This window comes from Aedes aegypti, chromosome 1 (assembly GCF_002204515.2).
Source record: "Aedes aegypti strain LVP_AGWG chromosome 1, AaegL5.0 Primary Assembly, whole genome shotgun sequence".
Lineage (NCBI taxonomy): Eukaryota > Metazoa > Arthropoda > Insecta > Diptera > Culicidae > Aedes > Aedes aegypti.
This window is the reverse complement of record NC_035107.1, coordinates 86,171,682-86,191,994: the sequence shown is the minus strand read 5'-3', so window position 1 is coordinate 86,191,994 and position 20,313 is coordinate 86,171,682. Positions and strand designations below refer to the sequence as shown.

The 20,313-nt window shown below is 38.7% G+C and overlaps 1 protein-coding gene and 1 long non-coding RNA gene across 2 annotated transcripts in view; both read left to right on the top strand.

The window, feature by feature from the left end:
• Positions 1-285: 285 nt before the first annotated feature.
• Positions 286-20,313, top strand: part of LOC110675839 (vesicle-associated membrane protein/synaptobrevin-binding protein-like) — a 60,139-nt gene continuing 40,111 nt past the window's right edge. Inside the window, exon 1 of the mRNA XM_021841711.1 lies at positions 286-1,009. Coding sequence (XP_021697403.1) covers positions 949-1,009 — 61 coding nt within the window. The 5' untranslated portion in view covers positions 286-948. The remainder of the gene's footprint in view (positions 1,010-20,313) is intronic.
• On the top strand, positions 9,773-10,052 carry LOC110675843. Its single transcript, XR_002499841.1, has 2 exons — positions 9,773-9,890; positions 9,948-10,052. It is a non-coding gene; the product is annotated as an uncharacterized LOC110675843 (long non-coding RNA).

Here is a 20,313-nt window from a genome sequence, read left to right as displayed (position 1 = left end):
ACACGACCATCTCTAATATCGATAGATCGGTTTATGCCAAAATATTTTATGCCAATCGAACTGAACACCTCCTTCCAACTCATGCCTTCGCTGCTGGCAACCCCAAATTTTGTTTCCCCGGGCGAATTTTTTGAAGTTTCTGGGCAAGGTTGTCATCACACGGCAAGGTTCCACGTTATGAAAGAGACCGCACCATCGAGTATCTTCATAAGAAAAAGTGAGAAAGCAAGAACGGAAAACCTCGCTCGGTAAGGACCTTGCGCAAAACAATCGCCTTCAAATTCGGGGCGAAAACCAGCAGTTTGTGTAACCGCAACGTCAAAACCGCGACGGCGACGGACGAACAGAAAAGAAAAAAAGAAAGAGCCGAATTCGGTCGAAGAGAGTGACGAAAGCGAAACCGGGGCGTGAAAATTGATTTTTCCCAAGTGTTATCCTAAGAAAAGGAATCCAATTCGGGGTGTTGTTTCCCTGGGAGTTCCGGCAATATCGACGACGGAAGGTAACGGGTTTCGCGGTTACGTGGGAGCCCAGATTCGATTTTCGGGACGCGAGAGCGAAGAAGATTCCGTGGTTTTATAGATTTTTCGCGTAACCAGTGGGCAGCCGAGCAGCGAAGAGAAGAGTGACGGAAGGGAAGTCGAGGAAAGTGTGCTGGAAGAAGTGCGTTTTGTGTTTGCCTCTGTGAGTGGAGTGTTTTATCGATCCATTTAGGATTTTCTGCCTATTCTCTTTCCGGATCGGATTTCGAACGGAAAGTGGTGTTGTGTGTACAGAGAAGGTTTTCTCCGGAAGAAAAGCAATCATCCCCCGGGGTTGAAGTGGAATAAGATTTTGTTTAGAGCGCGGAGCGGAATTTACATCATCCAGTAATAATCCTGACGGGAGCAAAAATACACCCATCATAACTAATCAGTAGGAGCTTCAGGAATAGCAGCAGCAGCAAAGATGTCGAATAAACCAGCGCAATTGCTTGTTATCGAGCCTGCGAACGAGCTGAAATTCGTAGGTAAGCAAACGACGGAGGGAGAATGGGAGATTACGGATGATTTTCCCTAGGGGAGATGTGACCTAACGACAACACGGCAAGGTGCAGGTCATGGTGATAACACGCACTGTCAATATGTTTTTTTGGGGAAGTCTATCGGGCAATTCTATCAGTAGCACAATTTCGATCGCCTAGTTTCGCCTTAGAATATTAATCTGTTAAATTTAGAATATGTGCAACGTAATGAATATTACGATGATGATTGCACTGTTGAACATTGCATGACTGATAAGACATGACAATGCATATCGCGTATCAATGATAATAATTTATTTGAGAATTTTGTTTCCACAGCAATTGTACACGGAGGCGAAATACAACCTAATTTTGCGTTGTTTTGACGCAGTTCCGTAGTTAAGACCAATTACTCAATTTTGACTAAATTCCGTAGGTCCCCACTAGGTATTTTGCCTTTCCACTAGAAAAATATACTCAATTTTGGGATGATCGAAATCGAAATAAATTTAGTTCTTTCAATTCAAACATAAGAGAAATTCCATTTACCAAAATTTGACTTATTGGGCCAAAGTATACCCGTTGGGTAGATGCAGCTTTCTATAAAACATTCGTGAGGAAGAAAGGGAATACTGAGAGATTTTGGGTTGGAAGAATGGTCGATATACTTAATGTTGGTTAAAGTAAACTCTACATTTAGGTGAAAAATTGTCTTCGTGTAGCATGTATGATAAAATTCTATTTCCATTACAATATCCCAACTTGTTACAAGATATAAACTAAATTTAAAGTAATTTATAGAGATGGTCGGGTCTCGGGTTTTGAAGCCCGAAACCCGACCCGAACCCGAACCCGACGGGTCGGGTTCGGGTTTGGAAATTTTAAAATTTTCGGGTTCGGGTTCGGGTCGGGTTTGCAGGCTACAAAATTATCGGGTACGGGTCGGGTTCGGGTTTGAAAAAAGTCGGGTTTACTCGGGTTTGGTGATAATTATGAACAGAGTAATAACATAAAAGTTTCCCTATGCATCAGAAACGATGAATTTATAATCTTTTTGAACACGGGTTTTCTTCGGGTTTTTCTTACAAAAAATTTCGGGTTTCGGGTCGGGTTCGGGTTCGAACAGCTAAAATTTTTCGGGCTCGGGTCGGGTCCGGGTTTGCTTTTCAATTATTGTCTCGGGTTCGGGTCGGGTCCGGGTTTAAAGAAATATTATAAGTCGGGTACGAGTCGGGTTTGGGTTTGTAAAATGTGAAACCCGACTATCTCTAGTAATTTACAAAGCATAGCTTATGGTGTTCATTTTCTCCCAATTTATACAATGAAATTAAGTTTTTTGTGCACTGACCAGCGTTTTGAATGCCCACCTCACGAAACTAGATTTCTTCCTCACAACAACATTATAACTTTAGAACAAAGCCGTAAGGGGGGGATTCCAAAAATTCTACTTTCCTTATTTTCTCGCTGAAAAAAGCGTTGAAGTAATAAGAACCATAAACAAGTTTTTGAATTTACTATTCCAATCACGATTGAGCTATCATGAACGCTTTTTATTTGCGTTTTGTTCCTTCTCAATCCAACCGTATGGATAGCCGCGCGGTAAGTGTTCGCGCTTGACAATCGCAAGATCACTCGGCTTGATTCTGGCCGGCTGCATGTTTTTAATCATAATAAAGTAATTTTTACTGTCGAAATAGCGGTACGTGGTAAAATTGAATGCACAAGGTATTTGAAATAAAAGCGGTCTGCACAAATCAAGTGGCGTTATGTTTTCAATGCAACCCCCATATCAGAGGGGGTCAACTGCAGCGCTGCTCTCATTGTAACATCTAAACCAAGGCTGCCCAATAGACATATTTATATTTTCAAAAAAGGTCTGGAAATTTGCCAGTCAACAAATATTTAGATTTTTCACGTTAAAATGAACTTCTGCTCAAAATGAAGAAAAGAAGGAGAAAATTTCGGTGAGCTTCAAATCAACTATGTATTTTTGGGATAATTTCTAGCGTTAAAAATCATGACTACCAACACCAAAAATCGTCGGAAATACCACTACATAGTTGTTGATTCCATTCTACGAACTTTTGTCGAACATGTTTTTATGATTGGAGCAAGTTTCAACATAAGCCATTTTATGAGACGTTTCGAATCATATGTTTTTTGTTTGTTTACCAGCTTTGAAACTTGCTGGCGGGCCCATTTATTTACGTTTCTTCTAGCGCCACATTTGGGAGGAGCTTATTCATTAATGGCGTGCAACGAGCTATTCAATCTTCTCCAGTAAAATTGAACTCAGCAGGCAGGGAAGAATTTTATTTACTGGTAACATCAGACATGTAACCGCGTAGTAAAACAGCCAGAAAGAGACGAAACTGTCATCACCAACAAAAACGTTACCAGCGCCATTCACATATCATGCTAGTTTTTAAAACAATAACAATGAGCGACCCGCCAGAAAACGTCAACCGACTGTCTCGTAAAATGGCTTATAGTTTGGTTGAGGTTTGTGCTTCAAGGTTCTTAAAAAACACTATTTTTAGTAAGAAAATTTTTTTCTTACTTTTTTAATTTTCAGAACATGATGACTATGCATATCTAAAACCAAATCCCGTTTTAAATTACAACTTATCTTACGAAAATAAATTGTAAAAATAGGATAATAGGAAGCACATAGGGAAGGTGTACCGGTATTCGCCATGTACCAGTTATTCGCCACCCCAGATTTTATACCGTTTTACTTCATATATGGTTGCCAATTGTTTAGTGTTTGCTAAATTGCTTTGAGATGATACGGAAACATTCTTGGAAACCGCAAAATTTTCTCAGAAAATAATAGAAAAAAATCATTTTCCTTAAACTTTTTGCTCCTTTGCACCTATTTTTCGCCACCTGTTCCTGAATTCGCCACCCTCCATAAGAAATCAACGTAAGTGGCGAATTCAGGAACCGAAATTAAAATCGTGGCGAATACTGGTGCAAGTGGTCCAGTATTCGCCACCACCATTTTTAATACAAAAACAAAGTTCTGATTAGTTTTTATATTTTCCCTGCTGAGCATGGATTGAAAGCTTTCGTTTAATGCCCAGACAGTAACCAAAGGTCTTTTGATTTATAAATAAACAATATTTTTCCTTAGGGTGGCCAAAAACTGGTACACTTACCCTATGTGAATCCGCTGTGGTGGAGCAAAGTGCACCATCGTGAGCTTTGAGGAATGTAAAAAATGAATACGTTAGCACTGCTTTTTCTCAGTCAATGATGATTATTGTTTTCAAATCGTTCAGAATCGTCAATGAAATGTGATCAAAACAATCATCACTCGAAAAGAAAAAGCAATGCTAACTTGTTCCATTTATTCATTCGTCGGTACATGTGTCATGTACGATTTAAGGTAACACGAGAGACTGTTATTTTTCCTATCTTTTGTCTCGCTCTAACAATTTTCATCTAAATTTTGCAGAAGAAAATCTCGAGTTTTAGTAAACCGATAAAGCTGAAATTGTTTATGGGTTGTGCACTACGTATATTGAATTTTGTGATGAATTTTTTAAAACGATATATGGTGTGGTACTTGAGAATTGCTTCTTCAAATGGATAGGGTAATTATAATGATATCCCGTTGTGCCTTAACTATCATCAGGTTGCGAAGCGATGTTCGATCTTTGGGCTATTTTGTAATTTATTGCCAAATGCAACATGTAAGCTGGCTAATGAATAGACCTATTCAAATGGCTGGAAGTTCCTCAGTCAACCAATATTTAGATTATTCATATCGAAATGAACATATCAAGACTAACAATTGAAAAGGCCTCTTCTCCAAAAAGTAAACAAAGAGAAAAACGCAATCTTGTTGTGTCATACATTGAATTAATTTTATATTATAAATTTAAGCATTGTGTAATTTTTTATTGTCCAGAAAGTCACTGAATAAACTGATTTAAAGCTATGAATAATATTCATTGAATATTCATTACTATCATTTTAGCAAAAAATTAAAAAAAAAACGAGTTGAAGGAAATGAGGCTTTTATTTCACCAAAAGTTATTGAGCCCTTTTGATTTGTGCCCATAGACGCCGGGCGACGCTGATGAGGCCTGTGAGTTGACGCCTTTGTTTACTCTAACATGTGTTGAGGCCTTCTAGTTGTGGCTTATATTTTCATCATCCTCAGATGTGGCCTTTTGAAAATCATTCAAAATTGATGATGAAATAAGAAAATTGATGTGTAAAAGAGTATTCAGTGGTGAAGTAAGGTACACAGGAATCTCTACAGCAAGAGATGCTTCGTGCGATCGATTAACCCATATCCGCCCAGCGTCCTAAAAATAGGACAGAAGCCCCGAACGCCCAGCGTCCTATAAATAGGACAGTACTTGTAGTGCAAATATCTTGAAAATAAAGAGGTTTAGGAGAAAACTGTCTTCTGCAAAGTTGATCACAGGACTGCTGACTTCCACTTGGTAACTATTTTAATTCAGAATTAACTCACCAGGTGGCGCACAGACGCCAACAAATGTCGCATTTATAAGCAACATATGAAACAACTTTCCAGCGTACAAATATTTGCTTCGTTTATATCTCAGTCCAGCGATGAGATACAAAATTGGTGTCTTCGACAATGTTGAACAACTAAATAATACCTATTCGCATAGAACCTTATAAATTCGGAAAACACTCCCAAGATGGCGCTAGTGAGCCAAAACTTTATTTGCTTATATCTTTGCCCAGTTATGAGATACAAAAATGGTGTCTTCGACAAAGTTGAACAACTAAATAATACCTATTCGCATAGAACCTTACAAATTCGGAAAACACTCCCAAGATGGCGCTAGTGAGCCAAAACTTTATTTGCTTATATCTTCGCCCAGTTATGATATACAAAAATGGTGTCTTCGACAAAGTTGAACAACTAAATAATACCTATTCGCATAGAACCTTACAAATTCGGAAAACACTCCCAAGATGGCGCTAGTGAGCCAAAACTTTATTTGCTTATATCTTTGCCCAGTTATGAGATACAAAAATGGTGTCTTCGACAAAGTTGAACAACTAAATAATACCTATTCGCATAGAACCTTACAAATTCGGAAAACACTCCCAAGATGGCGCTAGTGAGCCAAAACTTTATTTGCTAATATCTTAGCCCGGTTATGAGATACAAAAATGGTGTCTTCGACAAAGTTGAACAACTAAATAATACCTATTCGCATAGAACCTTACAAATTCGGAAAACACTCCCAAGATGGCGCTAGTGAGCCAAAACTTTATTTGCTAATATCTTAGCCCGGTTATGAGATACAAAAATGGTGTTTTCGACAAAGTTGAACATCTAAATAATACCTATTCGCATAGAACCTTACAAATTCGGAAAAACACTCCCAAGATGGCGCTAGTGAGCCAAAACTTTATTTGCTTATATCTTTGCCCAGTTATGAGATACAAAAATGGTGTCTTCGACAAAGTTGAACAACTAAATAATAACTATTCGCATAGAACCTTATAAATTCGGAAAACACTCCCAAGATGGCACTAGTGAGCCAAAACTTTATTTGCTTATATCTTAGCCCAGTTATGAGATACAAAAATGGTGTCTTCGACAAAGTTGAACAACTAAATAATACCTATTCGCATATAACCTTATAAATTCGGAAAACACTCCCAAGATGGCGCTAGTGAGCCAAAACTTTATTTGCTTTTATCTTAGCCCAGTTATAAGATACAAAAATGGTGCTAAATAATACCTTTTTTTGCTTCGATGCTTACTGACTTTAAAATGGCTTGCTTCACCAACTAAATAATACCTATTCGCATAGAACCTTACAAATTCGGAAAACACTACCAAGATGGCGCTAGTGAGCCAAAACTTTATTTGCTTATATCTTAGTTCAGTTATGAGATACAAAATGGTGTCTTCGATAAAGTTGATCAACTAAATGAGAACTATTCGCCTAAAACCTTATTTGTTCGGAAAACACTCAAAAGATGGCGCTAATGGTTGAACATTTTGATTGTTTATATCTCAGTTCAGTGATGAGATACAACATTGGTGTCTTCGACAAATGTGTTCAACTGAATGAGATCTATTCGCCCGAAAACTTATTAGTTCAGAAAACATTCACTGGATTGCGCTAGTGGGCAAATATTGTATTTGCTTGCATCTAAGTTTTGTTATGAGATACAAAATTGTTGTCTTCGACAATGTTGAACAACTAAATGATACTTAGTCACATAAAAGCTTATAACACTCACAAGATGGCGCTAGTGGGCAAAGATTTTATTAGCTAATATCTCAGTCAAGTGATTAGATACAAAGTTTATGTCATTGACAATGTTGAACAATTAAATGAATCCTATTCGCCTAAAACCATATTAGTTCGGAAAACATTCACAAGGTGGCGCTAGTGGTCAAATATTTTATTTTTTTTATATCAGTCCAGCGATGAGACTGAAAAAAATCGAACTCTCGAAATTGGTATCTTCGACATAAAAGGAGATATTTTCGCAAAAAAACATATTAGCTGGGTATTGTTATTATGTGCGAAACATCAAGGAAACAACCAATAAGAAATTGGTCAGCCTAGATCAAAACAATGGATACTTATTATCGATCCGAGCAACAATCGCTTATTTCGGATGCAATGCTCCTTACGTTTTTAGATGAACCTTGACACCATTTAGATCTTTTGATCTTTTGAAGGGAGTATTGAACGAAAAAAAACGACAAATTGACTTATCCATCCATGAACTGAACTCCAAGGGTGAAGGGCGGCTGACAAATGAGAGTAAAATTGAATAGCCGCCAACCTAAGTCCAGAACCAGTTTTATGACTTAAACGTGGAAAAGTAAAAATTATTTTTCGCAAAATTACAGGTAATAAATGCGCTTGAAAGATATTGTTTACAAGCAGTTATTTACTACGCCCTACTGCAGTGCGTTGTTGCCAATTTAATCAGAAAATTCTACTTAATTCCCAAAATGAATGTTTTCGAGAAAATTGATTACGCCTTCACCATTGTTTGATCGTAGTTTTGTATGGTTGTTTACTTTTTAGAACCAGCGACGCGTTGAGGTAGCAGTAAAGAGCCTTCCTTGCTTAACTCACTAAGATCAAGAACTGTGACATTTGAGCGGGCACGCTTCAGTATGCTCCCCAGGTATTCTGGCCAGCTCTAGTGTCAAAAATCTTGGACCGCGTGGATTCGGTTCTATCGGTAAATATGTGAATATATGCATCAGTGATGCAGTAACTTCAACGTTATAGCCGAATAATGTTGGCTTCAAGTATTCACATCTGTAAAGCATGTAATAGTTGGAGTCCAATATTTGACTGTCATTGGACTGAAGAACTAACTTTTGATCAGCACTAACGAAATTCTGATATTGCCAAATATATATTTCAATCACTGTCAGATCCGAGTCACATTGTATACTAATAACTTGACCCAGAAAAAAATATTTTGATAGTTATGTTTCCATTATCAGCTGGCAAGTTTTATATAATCTTTTTAAAGACTATTCTGAAACATCTGTAGGTTTTTTTCTAAATCAAAATATTTGATGTAAGATTTTATTTTGTTTTTGGTATAAATGGTTTATGTGTGCATAATTGTACATGTACATGTATGGAAATGTATGTATGTCTGTATCTTTCTTACGTGGTAGAGCAGAAATTGAATTGAAGTCACTAAATGATTTAGTTCTGGCATGAACCTTCCGCCTCTGAAATTTTTATTCTTTATGGTGCAATTTCTTTATCAAGGTACGTCCATAAATGACGCCACGCAAAGTTTTGCCATATTCATCCTCCTCAATTTTCCTCTGTTTCACACTTTTTGTATGGATTCCAATTTTTATACGGGTAGTCACGTTTCATTGTAACCCCCTCCTTCCTCTTCTGTACGTGACGTAATTTATGAATAACCCCTCACCAGCAGTTTTTCCAACTTGTTAACATTGTAATGGGTCGAACTGCATAAAAATATATTTGATTAATCTCGAACATAAACTTATAGAACAGCTAGATATGGACGACACACTTTCAAGAATTTTTTTGGATCCCCACCATAGACTTGAATTTTTTTGGTGAATTAAGGTTTAATTCATGGGAATACGACTATGAATAACAAAAACGGAGCTGAATTCCAATTGTGAGTTACCTTGGGCGTTAACGGGTTAAATATGTGATTGATTGAATCTTTCGCCATTATGTATGTGCTACGCGAGTTTGTCGTCGAGAAATTGTATGAAAATATTGGTTCAACTGAAATAATATTGCAATTGGACGTTATTTTTCATGCAATTGAAACCAAATCGTGTTTTTGTTGGTAAGTTGTGAAGTACAGACAGGCTGACACAGGTATTATTAGGTAGTATGATACAAAATACATCAGTCTGCAGCAACCCGACGGAAAACTTGATAAAGTTCACCGTTGAGACAATCACTGCACTCAAAATAATCCACACGTCATTGCTACGTGGAAAATCACGTAGGTCCCTAAAAAGGTTCATTCACGTGAATTTATCTTTCAAAGGTAATAATTATCTGACAATGGATAAATATGAAATAGAATGCTTGTAGCATTCATCACGCCAACCCGTAACACTGACGTGAAAATTCCGTACCTACTCGAGTTCATTTTGACAACTACAGTTGGAGTTCATTGAGTGATAAATCAGTGTCGTGTGTAATGGGTGCTACCATTTCCAATCATTTTATAGCGTTTTTTATGCGTTCAAAAGACCAAAATGTGTACAGATTCGGACTCAGATTTATCAAAATATTGCGTGGCACATTCATTACTTTAAATATTCAAAGAATATGACTCAAATCGTTATATACTCGAAGTCACACGGAATTCAGCATAACTTTTCTCAAGGTAAACATTGGTAGGTAAACACGTTTGTCAAATAATGAAATTATGTTAATTGTTGTCACTTTAACAGTGCCGCAGTGTTATTTGGATTTGGAATGTTACTGGAGCCAAATATTTAATCATTGACCGCTTTGGCTTGCTTACGTATAGGTAGTTCCGCATGCCGAAATCACAAGCAACAGGATTTACCAACTCTCTGACCAGAATTTATGCGGTATCCCAGTTACGGAAGTTGAAAAAATGTGTAATCATATTTTACAATAAACGCTAATATAAGAAATATCTCCGTTCTTGGAATAACTTATTTCGAAAAACATAAAGTATATGAAAGTTGCAGATCTAAATTATCGTCATTTCAAGTATTTTCATTGTAAGCTCCGATAAAGTTCACCGGAACTTCATCTAAGTTCTGCGACCCCTATGTATGAAAGGTGCGTGAAAATCACGTAGCTATTACGGAGAACAGCGGCGGAGAGAGAGTTCATTAGTTCATTCTTGGTCACCGATTCACGTAAGTGCTACGTGAAAAGTGCGATGGAAAAAAACTACATATGTTTTCACGTAGTAACGACGTTTGGATTATTTTGAGTGTGTGTAAAATAATACATAGAGCAGTCGCTCCGTAGTATAACCTGCATCTACTAAGTAAATTTGGAACGTTTTTCGCAATCTACTTTGCAATTTTGATGTTTGTTTAATAGGCCTTAACTCGGGTTCAGTCAGATATAGAAATGAGGCCTTTTTGAGAAAAGGCCACATTTGCGATGAATACCATGTTTAGCGTAAAATGAGAATGGGACCTTTTAGAAAAATGTTATTTTTTCAACTTTTATGCATATTTTTACATGACTTTTGTATGTTTTAGTAAGAATAGGCTATTGTACACTAAAATCAGCAGAAAACCGATTTGTCTACATTTTGGACTTGAGGGCTTTTGAATTGTTGGTCTTGACTTATTCAAACAGACTCAAGTTAAAAAAGTATACAAACTTACTTTATCGATTCTACATGTTCCGCAGACGAAATTCTACACGTTCCGCTCTGAACGTCTAGCTTCCGGATTTACAAAACGACGAAAGTAAGATTTACAACTTTCGCAACCTAACCACTACTTTCGCCCGCTCCGCTGTATGGAGAGACAAAGTGACTTAACCACGAATCAAAACAAAACACTACTTGAGTCGATTTCACACTGGTAGAAAAACGTCGAAAGTAACTAAATAAAATGGCTTATCATTTTATAATAAAATTTTTGTGGGAGATAACAGGAACTCCCTAGTTTTTAAAAAGCAAGCTTATTGTATGCAAAATTTAAACAATGTACACGGCGAAAAAATGTTAAAAAGGTGATTCATTTTACAACAGTATTAGAAGACAGGTTGTGATTCTTCTGAATTAATTTTCCAGGGTGTCTTCTACCTGGAAAAACCTGGAGTTATCAGGGAATTTTATTCAACCTGGAAAAAACTGGAATTCTCCAGTCACTGTTTTGATTTAATCTGCTTGCATCCTGGTGTGAAATTCTAGAGGCTCAGACAAACCTTCAGAGACTATTACGCCACTATTTCAAAATTTCTTAATGATATTTTCTCAGATATCGAGGAGTGCTTAAGAAGTTCTAGTGATTTATCCAGATTCCTCCGCATATTCTTTCTAGAATTTCTCCAGGAATGCTACCAACGATTTCTCAAGGGATGCTTGGAGAAATTTCTTTGAAATATGGTCCGGAAAATCCTTCCAACGCTACGACCTCTAGTATTTTTTACAGAGATTACTCTGAATTTCCTGCAGATGTTTTTTCACTGTTTTTTTCACCGATTCCTATAGAAATTCTTACCCAAATATTTGTTCCAAAGTTTTTGAAAAAAAAAAATCGTTTCGTTAGAATAATTACTACGTTGATTTTTTTCTTTTATGCCAGGCATTTTCATGAGGATTATTTTAAAAATTCATCTACGATTACTCCAGGAATTTCCCCAAAAATCGGCATTTCTCCAGCATTTCATTGTTATATTATTGCTGCGATATGAATATTTCTCAAATATTTTTTTCAAATAAAATTTCCATATCTCCATGGATTCTTAACATCTTAATATAAGGTTCAACATCAGTTAATACTACGTCAATTATTAAGTTATTGTTCCGATCATTGATACATAACCCAGTGAACCACGTATCGTATAAGAATGTGCATCCAAAATCGCATATTCATGCGTCCAAAATCAGAATTGCACAAGATGACATATTAAGCGTTATCAATGTCAATACAAGTTGTATATAAATCCCAATACGATTCATAAACGACCAATCTATGTTGACAACAAAAACATGTCGTAAATAGTTCAACATAGAATCACGATATGTTATATAAACTGACAGATCATAATATCAATTCAGTAAGCATCGTATGAAATCGCAATAACTTAGCAAAAATTGCCACCCAAACTTTGTCTATCTGCTGACGATGGGCCTTAAAGAACAACAAAGTATGTGTCGCTTTACATGAAAACATGTATTATCATTGGCAAATAATCACTCATCGGATAAGTAACCATTGGTGGTACAGTGGTAAAGTGCCCGATTCCTGATCCAGAAGTCTCGTGTTCGAGACTCGTTGGAAACTTTTTTTTATTTTCATCCAAATTTTGTGGCATCGTATATCTGATCGCAGAAAGTCCGAAAAAGTCGTGCCAAGTACGCATATAGCCTCCACTTTGGTGGCCCAAGCAGCCACTTTCTTGGCTGCTTGGGCACGTCAGGAGTTAATCATCAATATTAACCTCCTTTTCCCGAGCAGCCTAGATAGCCGCGTAGTGTCGGTAGCGGTTGTTTCAACTGGCTAAGAATTAACACTACGGATTGCCTGTTCCGGTGGTAAAAGTCCACCTCACAGGTGACCCCTAATTTATGGTGTGATGCGTACCGTGCCTAAGAATGAATGGTTAGGGGGGTCTAAATAAAACCTAACCGCAAACGGAGCCTGTGGGGTACCAGGGCGCCCTCCACAGTATTGAGTCCTTCCTGTGCTACCCGGAGCAATGGTGCAGGTGACCTTGTGTTTCTCCGAGATAATCGGCTGCCCTTCTTCAGTCTCTATCTTGAGGCTTAATAAGGGTGGGATTATGAATATGTTGACATTTAATTTAAATTATCACCTATATGGATTCGCATTATGCGTTTTACACAGTGTATTCTGTGCTCTTTCGCCTTTGGCGACTTTAAATAGATACCGATCTGGTTTTTTCGTTGCTGGTCTTTTTCGTGCTGAGATTGCAAAAAGCTTAATCCTGCCTAGTTTGGGTAGTGGCTACGGTTAGGTTAGCTCAGATCAATCTTCAGCATAAAAGAACAGCAACGATCAATCTTTGCAGACTCATGCAAAATGGTGCAGCCCAAGTGGCGCTAGTTCAAGAACCCTACTTTCGTAGAGGGAACTTCTATCTAGGTAACCTTGTGGACCCAGTTTTTGCTACTTTTAGCAAGCTTGAAATGGCAAACTCGCGCTCCATGCCCCGCGCATGCGTGCTCGTTAATAAAGCAATCGTTGCTACACTCATTTCTGAGTTAACTACCAGAGATGTATGTGCTATCACAATCGATGTTTCTGTTGGTGACCTCAACAGGAAATACGTCTATTGTTCGGTATATTTACCACATGATGAACCATCCCCAACGGATGACTTCAAACGAGTTGTCGTACACTGCGTAACAAAAGGCCTTCCGCTGATTGTGGGCAGTGATGCCAATGCTCATCACATCATCTGGGGCAGCTCGGATATCAATTTGAGAGGCTCCAGTCTGATGGAATACTTAAGTAGTACAGACCTTGGATTACTTAACATAGGCAATCGCCCAACCTTCATGGTTTCTAATAGAGAAGAAGTGTTAGACATAACGCTCTGCTCGAATAGAATCAGTCACGAGTTGACGAATTGGCATGTATCAGATGAGGAATCATTATCTGATCATCGCTACATCTTCTTTGAACATTCAAATGTAACTGCGCAGACTTTGCGTTTTAGGAATCCCCGGTCAACAAACTGGGAACTCTACATTGAATTGGTTGCGACCAAATTTCATGGATATTCTCCGTCCATTGAAAATCCAAGTGATCTGGATGATGCCGTTGATACTACAACATCCTACATTATGGAAGCTTTTGAAGAAGCATGTCCTCTGCGGTCTGTAAAGACTACAAGAGGGACCCCATGGTGGAATTCCGATCTGACTAGACTCAGGAAACAATGTAGAAGGAGTTGGAACAGACGCCGTTCAGCTGGATCAGAGTCGTTCAAGTCAGCTCGCAAGGCTTACAAGAAGGCTCTTCGTTCTGCTGAACGATCCGGCTGGAAAAACCTTTGTACAAATGTTTCCAGTTTGAGTGAAGTCAGTCGGTTGAACAAAATTCTTGCAAAATCTAAGGATTTCCAAGTGAACGAAATTCGCTTACCTAATGGTGACTTTACTTCTTCCGATGAAGAAGTTTTAGAATGTTTATTCAATACACACTTCCCCGGATGTGTGGACATAGCATCTACGGATGAATCAAATGTCTTTTCATGTAGTTACGAGTCTCTGGCCTCGGCTCGCAGTATCGTAACTACTGAATCGATTCAATGGGCACTTAATAGTTTTGCTCCTTTCAAATCTCCAGGAGCGGATGGGATTTATCCTGTTCTGCTCCAAAAGGGATTTGAGTTTATCAAACATGTTTTGAAAAAGCTACTTGTAAGCAGTTTTGCTACCGGGTACATTCCCAAATCCTGGCGTGATATTACTGTAAAGTTTATCCCAAAAGGAGGACGTGCGTCGTATGAGGAAGCGAAGAGTTTTAGACCAATCAGTCTGACCTCTTTTCTTCTGAAATGTCTGGAACGGATTATCGATCATCACATCCGTGATGTTTATTTGGCAAACATGCCTCTTCATGTGAATCAACATGCTTACCAATCTGGAAAGTCCACTGTGACTCTTTTACACAAAGTTGTATACGATATCGAGAAAGCATTCGCTCAGAAGCAATCGTGCTTGGGTGTTTTCTTGGATATTGAGGGTGCCTTTGATAACGTGTCTTTCGATGCCATATTGGAAGCCGCACGAAACCATGGGCTACCTACAATGATTACCAATTGGATTCATCAAATGCTCAAAAACCGACATCTCTTCTCGACATTGCGTCAATCAGCGATTCGAAAATTGAGTGTTTGCGGATGCCCCCAAGGGGGAGTCTTGTCACCACTTTTGTGGAATCTCGTAGCAGATACGCTATTGAGGCAACTCAATAATTGCGGTTTTCCAACTTATGGATTTGCCGACGACTATCTAGCTCTGATAGTTGGTATGTGCATAAGCACCCTATTCGACCTGATGCAAAGTGCTCTTCAGGTAGTCGAGAGTTGGTGTCGCCAATATGGCCTTTCGGTTAACCCGAATAAAACATCTATTGTTCTTTTTACGGAAAGACGAAACCGCGATGGAATTCGACCTTTACGTCTTTTTGGCACTGAGATTAATGTGACTGATCAAGTAAAGTATGTCGGAGTCATTCTAGATTCCAAACTTTCATGGACACCTCACATTGATTTCAGAGTCAAAAAAGCTTGCATGGCCTTCGGTCAATGCCGGCGAACCTTTGGTAAAACTTGGGGCCTCAAACCCAAATATATCAAATGGATTTACACAACAGTTGTTCGACCAATATTGGCATATGGATGTCTTGTGTGGTGGCAAAAGGGCGAAGTGAGAACAATCCAATCAAAATTGGGCCATCTCCAAAGGATGTGCTTGATGGCGATGTCTGGTGCGTTCTCTACAACTCCCACAGCAGCGCTCGAGGCCCTTTTCGACGTTGCGCCACTACACATATATCTTAAACAAGAAGCACTTTCTTGCTCTTACCGTTTATGGGTACTGGATCTACTGGAGAAAAATCCAGTGAATCGTAGATCTACACACACTTCGTTGTTTCCACTTTTGGTGAATTGGGACAAAATTGTCCTTGCTCCAAGTGATCTCACAATTGCTTGTAACTTTCCTTACAGGACATTTACCACACAATTCCCTTCACGGGAAGAGTGGACGTCTGGCTATTTGGAAAGAAGTATATCAAACAATATAGTATGTTACACTGATGGCTCCCTTCTTGAAGGTAGAGCTGGTGCAGGAGTATATTCTCGTGAGCTAAGGCTGAATCAGTTTTACTCACTTGGTAGAAACTGCACCGTTTTTCAGGCGGAAATATTTGCTCTTATGTGTGGAGTGCAATCAGCACTTCAACAGCGCGTAATGGGTAAAGTCATATACTTCTGTTCAGATAGTCAGGCTGCTATAAAAGCTCTCGCTTCGGCCAACTCAAGGTCGAAGCTTGTTATCGCATGTCGAACTCAAATTGAGGAACTGAATTCAGTCAACTCTGTAAACCTTGTATGGGTACCTGGCCATTCTTCCATCGCTGGAAATGAATTGGCTGATGAGCTAGCTCGCGATGGAGCATCGCATGACTTCATTGGCCCTGAGCCGGCTATTCCAATTTCGAAGTGCTGGGTGAAGCTTCAGATAAACTCTTGGGCGGCAACTCAGCACAAGCAATATTGGAATAGTTTGGAGTCGTGTCGTCAAACAAAATTGTATATTACTGAGCCATCTCCAAAGGTGGCGAAGTATTTAACAAATCTGTCAAAGCAGAATTGCAGTCTCTTGGTCAGAGCGTTGACAGGCCACTGCCGACTCAACTATCACATGGCAAATATTCAGCGTGCTGACTCATTTGTGTGTGATAGTTGTGACTCCGATTATGGAACTTCGTATCACCTGATATGTAACTGTCCAGTTTTTGCGCAAATGCGATTCCAATTACTTGGTAAACACTTATTAAGTGAAACTGAATACAGAAGCCTGAATCTTCAGGACATCCTGTTATTCTTAACCCGCTGTGGTAATGAGCTATAGGCTCTCTTTACGCTCACGCGTTTTGCAGTGCCCTTTTTAGGGCGCTGTTCGAACCCATTGTGGTATGGAGCTACATGCTCTCATTTCGCTTATGCGATCTTCCCTCTTCAAGGGACCCACTCCTATTTCCTCCCATCTTTCCCTTCCCTTTCCTCTCCCATCGGGTAGATGATGAAATAGGCTCAAATATGGCGATGGCACAAATCTCCCAACTGGTGGGGAACGTGCCTTTGGAGCCGGCCTTCTGATACCTGATACCTGATTGGTGGGTATATAGCCTTTTCGTGCATTCTATACGATTGAATTGGCTTGTTTAGGGGTATCCTGTTTTTTACATATTCTGATTCTACGTTAAAAACTGAGCCAGAATCCAAAGTATCAAAATTTTCCGTGCCCTGGAACTATTTTTAAAACACGTTTGAATTTAGTATGGAAATCGCGTTTGAATCACCCCTCGGCAAATTTTACTTCGGGACGAACTGTCATTATGTAAATTGAAATGTCATTGAGTCGACGGAATGAGATCTTTTTCGATCATTTATTATATTAAAATTAAGATATTAGAGGGCAATAAAATCGTGTTACACTTAGAAAAATGTTCTCTTTCGATCAAACTACAAAAAACTGTGAATTTTGCATCACTTAACAACCCAATTGATACATATAGAATGATGTATAACAAAAGTTATAAGGACTGTTCATTTTATAAAGTGGACACCTTGTTTATGCTATATCTTTTTTATTTATTGATGAAATCGTAAACGGAGGAGAAGCTGGCAACACCAGCTCAGTATATATGTGATTTTGTGCGTGTCCATTGTTTTATATCATATTTGTACGATATTGTCTATTTTAATTCGTGAATTTAAGTGAATCCATACCAGGAATTTATTTCCAATGTAATTTATTTAAAATCTAGCCCAGTGTAACAATTTTAAATGTGAAAAATTGCTTTGAAAGTACATCAGTGACCACCGGGAAAAATGGCTGCCAATGGATCCGAGCATAAGGAAGTATTTTTTCTTTATTCGTATCTCTCTCTCCTATTTCAAATTAACTCAAGCGTATACACATCCAATTCTTTAGTGTGAGAGGAGTACCAACTTGATATCAGGGTAGTGTGAGTGATTTTTGGCATAATGATGACCGTGTGCAGTAGTAGTGTTGTGTTATGCGGTACAATGAAAGTGGATGGTATGGCTTGCGCTGAAAGTTCAACAGGTTTGGTTCTTGATATTTTTAGGTGGCTTGACATTCTCTTCGCGCAGCTGGAGCAAACGTGTTGCTGAAATGTACCTATTAGGTACTTCCTATCGTTGCAGTAAACCTCCCTGTTGCCACCACGTTAATGTTTAATTGTTGCTTTTATGACCAGCACGAGTGATAAGTACAGGGTGAAATTGTAAGTGTGGTAGCGTGCTTCATCGTATGGGTGAATATGCTGTGTGAGGTGTGTTATTTGTGTATGGGAGGTTGGAGATTGAGAGCGTTCCACTCATTCCCCGCTAGTATCGGTGCGTGTTGTTTATTTTTTTCTTTGAGTGGGTTTGGTTTGTCGGTGGATGGATCGATAACAACAATCTCAGCTCGTTCACCGAAATGAAGGTGACATGTACGCGTGATGGTTCATTTTTTTCAATGGTTTCCTTGAGCCCCATGGGCAGCGGGTCTCCGTTTCCACAATTTACCGTCTCACTTGAAACAGCGAAAATGAAATGCGTGGGTGAATCGCTGTATTCTTCCTGATTGATGTTGGGATCAGAGCACGTGGAGGAAGTGATTAATGTTGATCTGTGGGGTTTTTTTCAGCGACATTCCTCTCACCCACCAATCTGAGAGTGAGAGACGTTTCGGACGATCTCTCTCTTGTTACTCTCATCGCAATGAAAGTGCATGTGTTAATGTCCATGTTGACACTGTGTGCGAGATAATTCTCATCCACTGTGTTCGGCGGTGAATGGTGTGACTTCGGTAGCGTGACTCCCGAGAGTTCCTTTGTTTTTTTTTTTGCGTTGCCGTAGCGCGGGATTGTGTGGGGTAAAGGACTTTCAACTCGTGGGAGAAGTATTCGGGCGTCGTGAGAGATTTGCACATCTGGTGCGTAGGCGAAGTTAAGCTTGTTCAAGAAATGTAACATTGCGAGTTTGAACGAATCATTCCCTTCGTTGATGGGCAAACGCGGAAGGTGGTTTTATACATGGCATGCGTTGAGAACACTCGTGCGGTATGTGTTAGACGCGTGCGTTCAAAAGAATAAGCTTAGCCTTTGCCATGGACAACATGCAGGATCGTACCGCAAGGGACAGAGTTACGGCCGAAAAAGCTGTCGCGCATTAGGATTAGTGTACACAATCGGTTTCAGTCGTTCACAACTTTTTTTCCCTGAATATTTGATTTTTTTTTTAATTTGTCGCTACCTGTCGAGTAAAGTCTAGCGTAACATTTGAAAAGGGCCTATCTGCAAAACGTAAACATTGAGAAATTCTCAATTGAAGATTCCGTACCATATTTATAATTCCTATTTTAAACCCATTCGCATTTTTACTAGTTTCATACCTGTGTTCGACACACATTAAAGTCTGTTGCGTGGCCCATTATGTTTCTAATCTCAAATAACACAACAACTCGTAAAAATTGTTGAATTCAAACATCATCGGCAGATAGGCCCTTTTATGAATCTTCAAACCAGTTAGGCCCTTTCAGTTAGGCCCTTTGATTGAACATGGTTTCAGTTAGGCCCTTTTATAATTTGCTAATTTTATTGATTTTTGAATTGGTTTGCATAAATGTTGAACAAAATTTAGCGATTATGTGAAAAAACACTATATAATAGCTAAATATTGGAAATTTTCGGTTGAACATTCAGTACCATATTGATTATTCCTATTTCAAACCCATTCGCTTTTTACTAGTTTCATACTTGGGGAAGATCCAAAAATGACGTCCATTTTCGGGATTTCTAGAACCCTTCTAGCGTGACAGAGGACGCTTTTTCTAATACCCAATCCATGCACTGTCACATTTTCGTACATCCCCCCATTGGAGGAGGCCCCAATTAATGGACGTCATTTTCGACCCTTGTGTTCGACACTTATAATGGTCTATTACGTGGCTCACAACGATTTAAATTTGAAATAGCACAACAACTTGTAAAAATAGTTCAATTCAAACATCATCCGCAGATAGGCCCCTTTTACGAATTTTCTAACCAGTTAGGCCCTTTTTGAATTTGCTAATTTTATTGATTATTGAAGTGATTTGCATAATTCTTCGACAACATTTAATGATTATGTGAGAAAACAACACAATATCATACAAATATATTAAATATTGGAAACTATTCTATACAAAATCAGCAACATATTGATTATTGATATTTCAAACCCATTCACTTTTTTTTACTAGTTTTATACTTGTGTTAGACACTCATTATGGTTTATTACGTGGCCCAGAACGTTAGTAATCTCAAATAGCATAACGACTCGTGA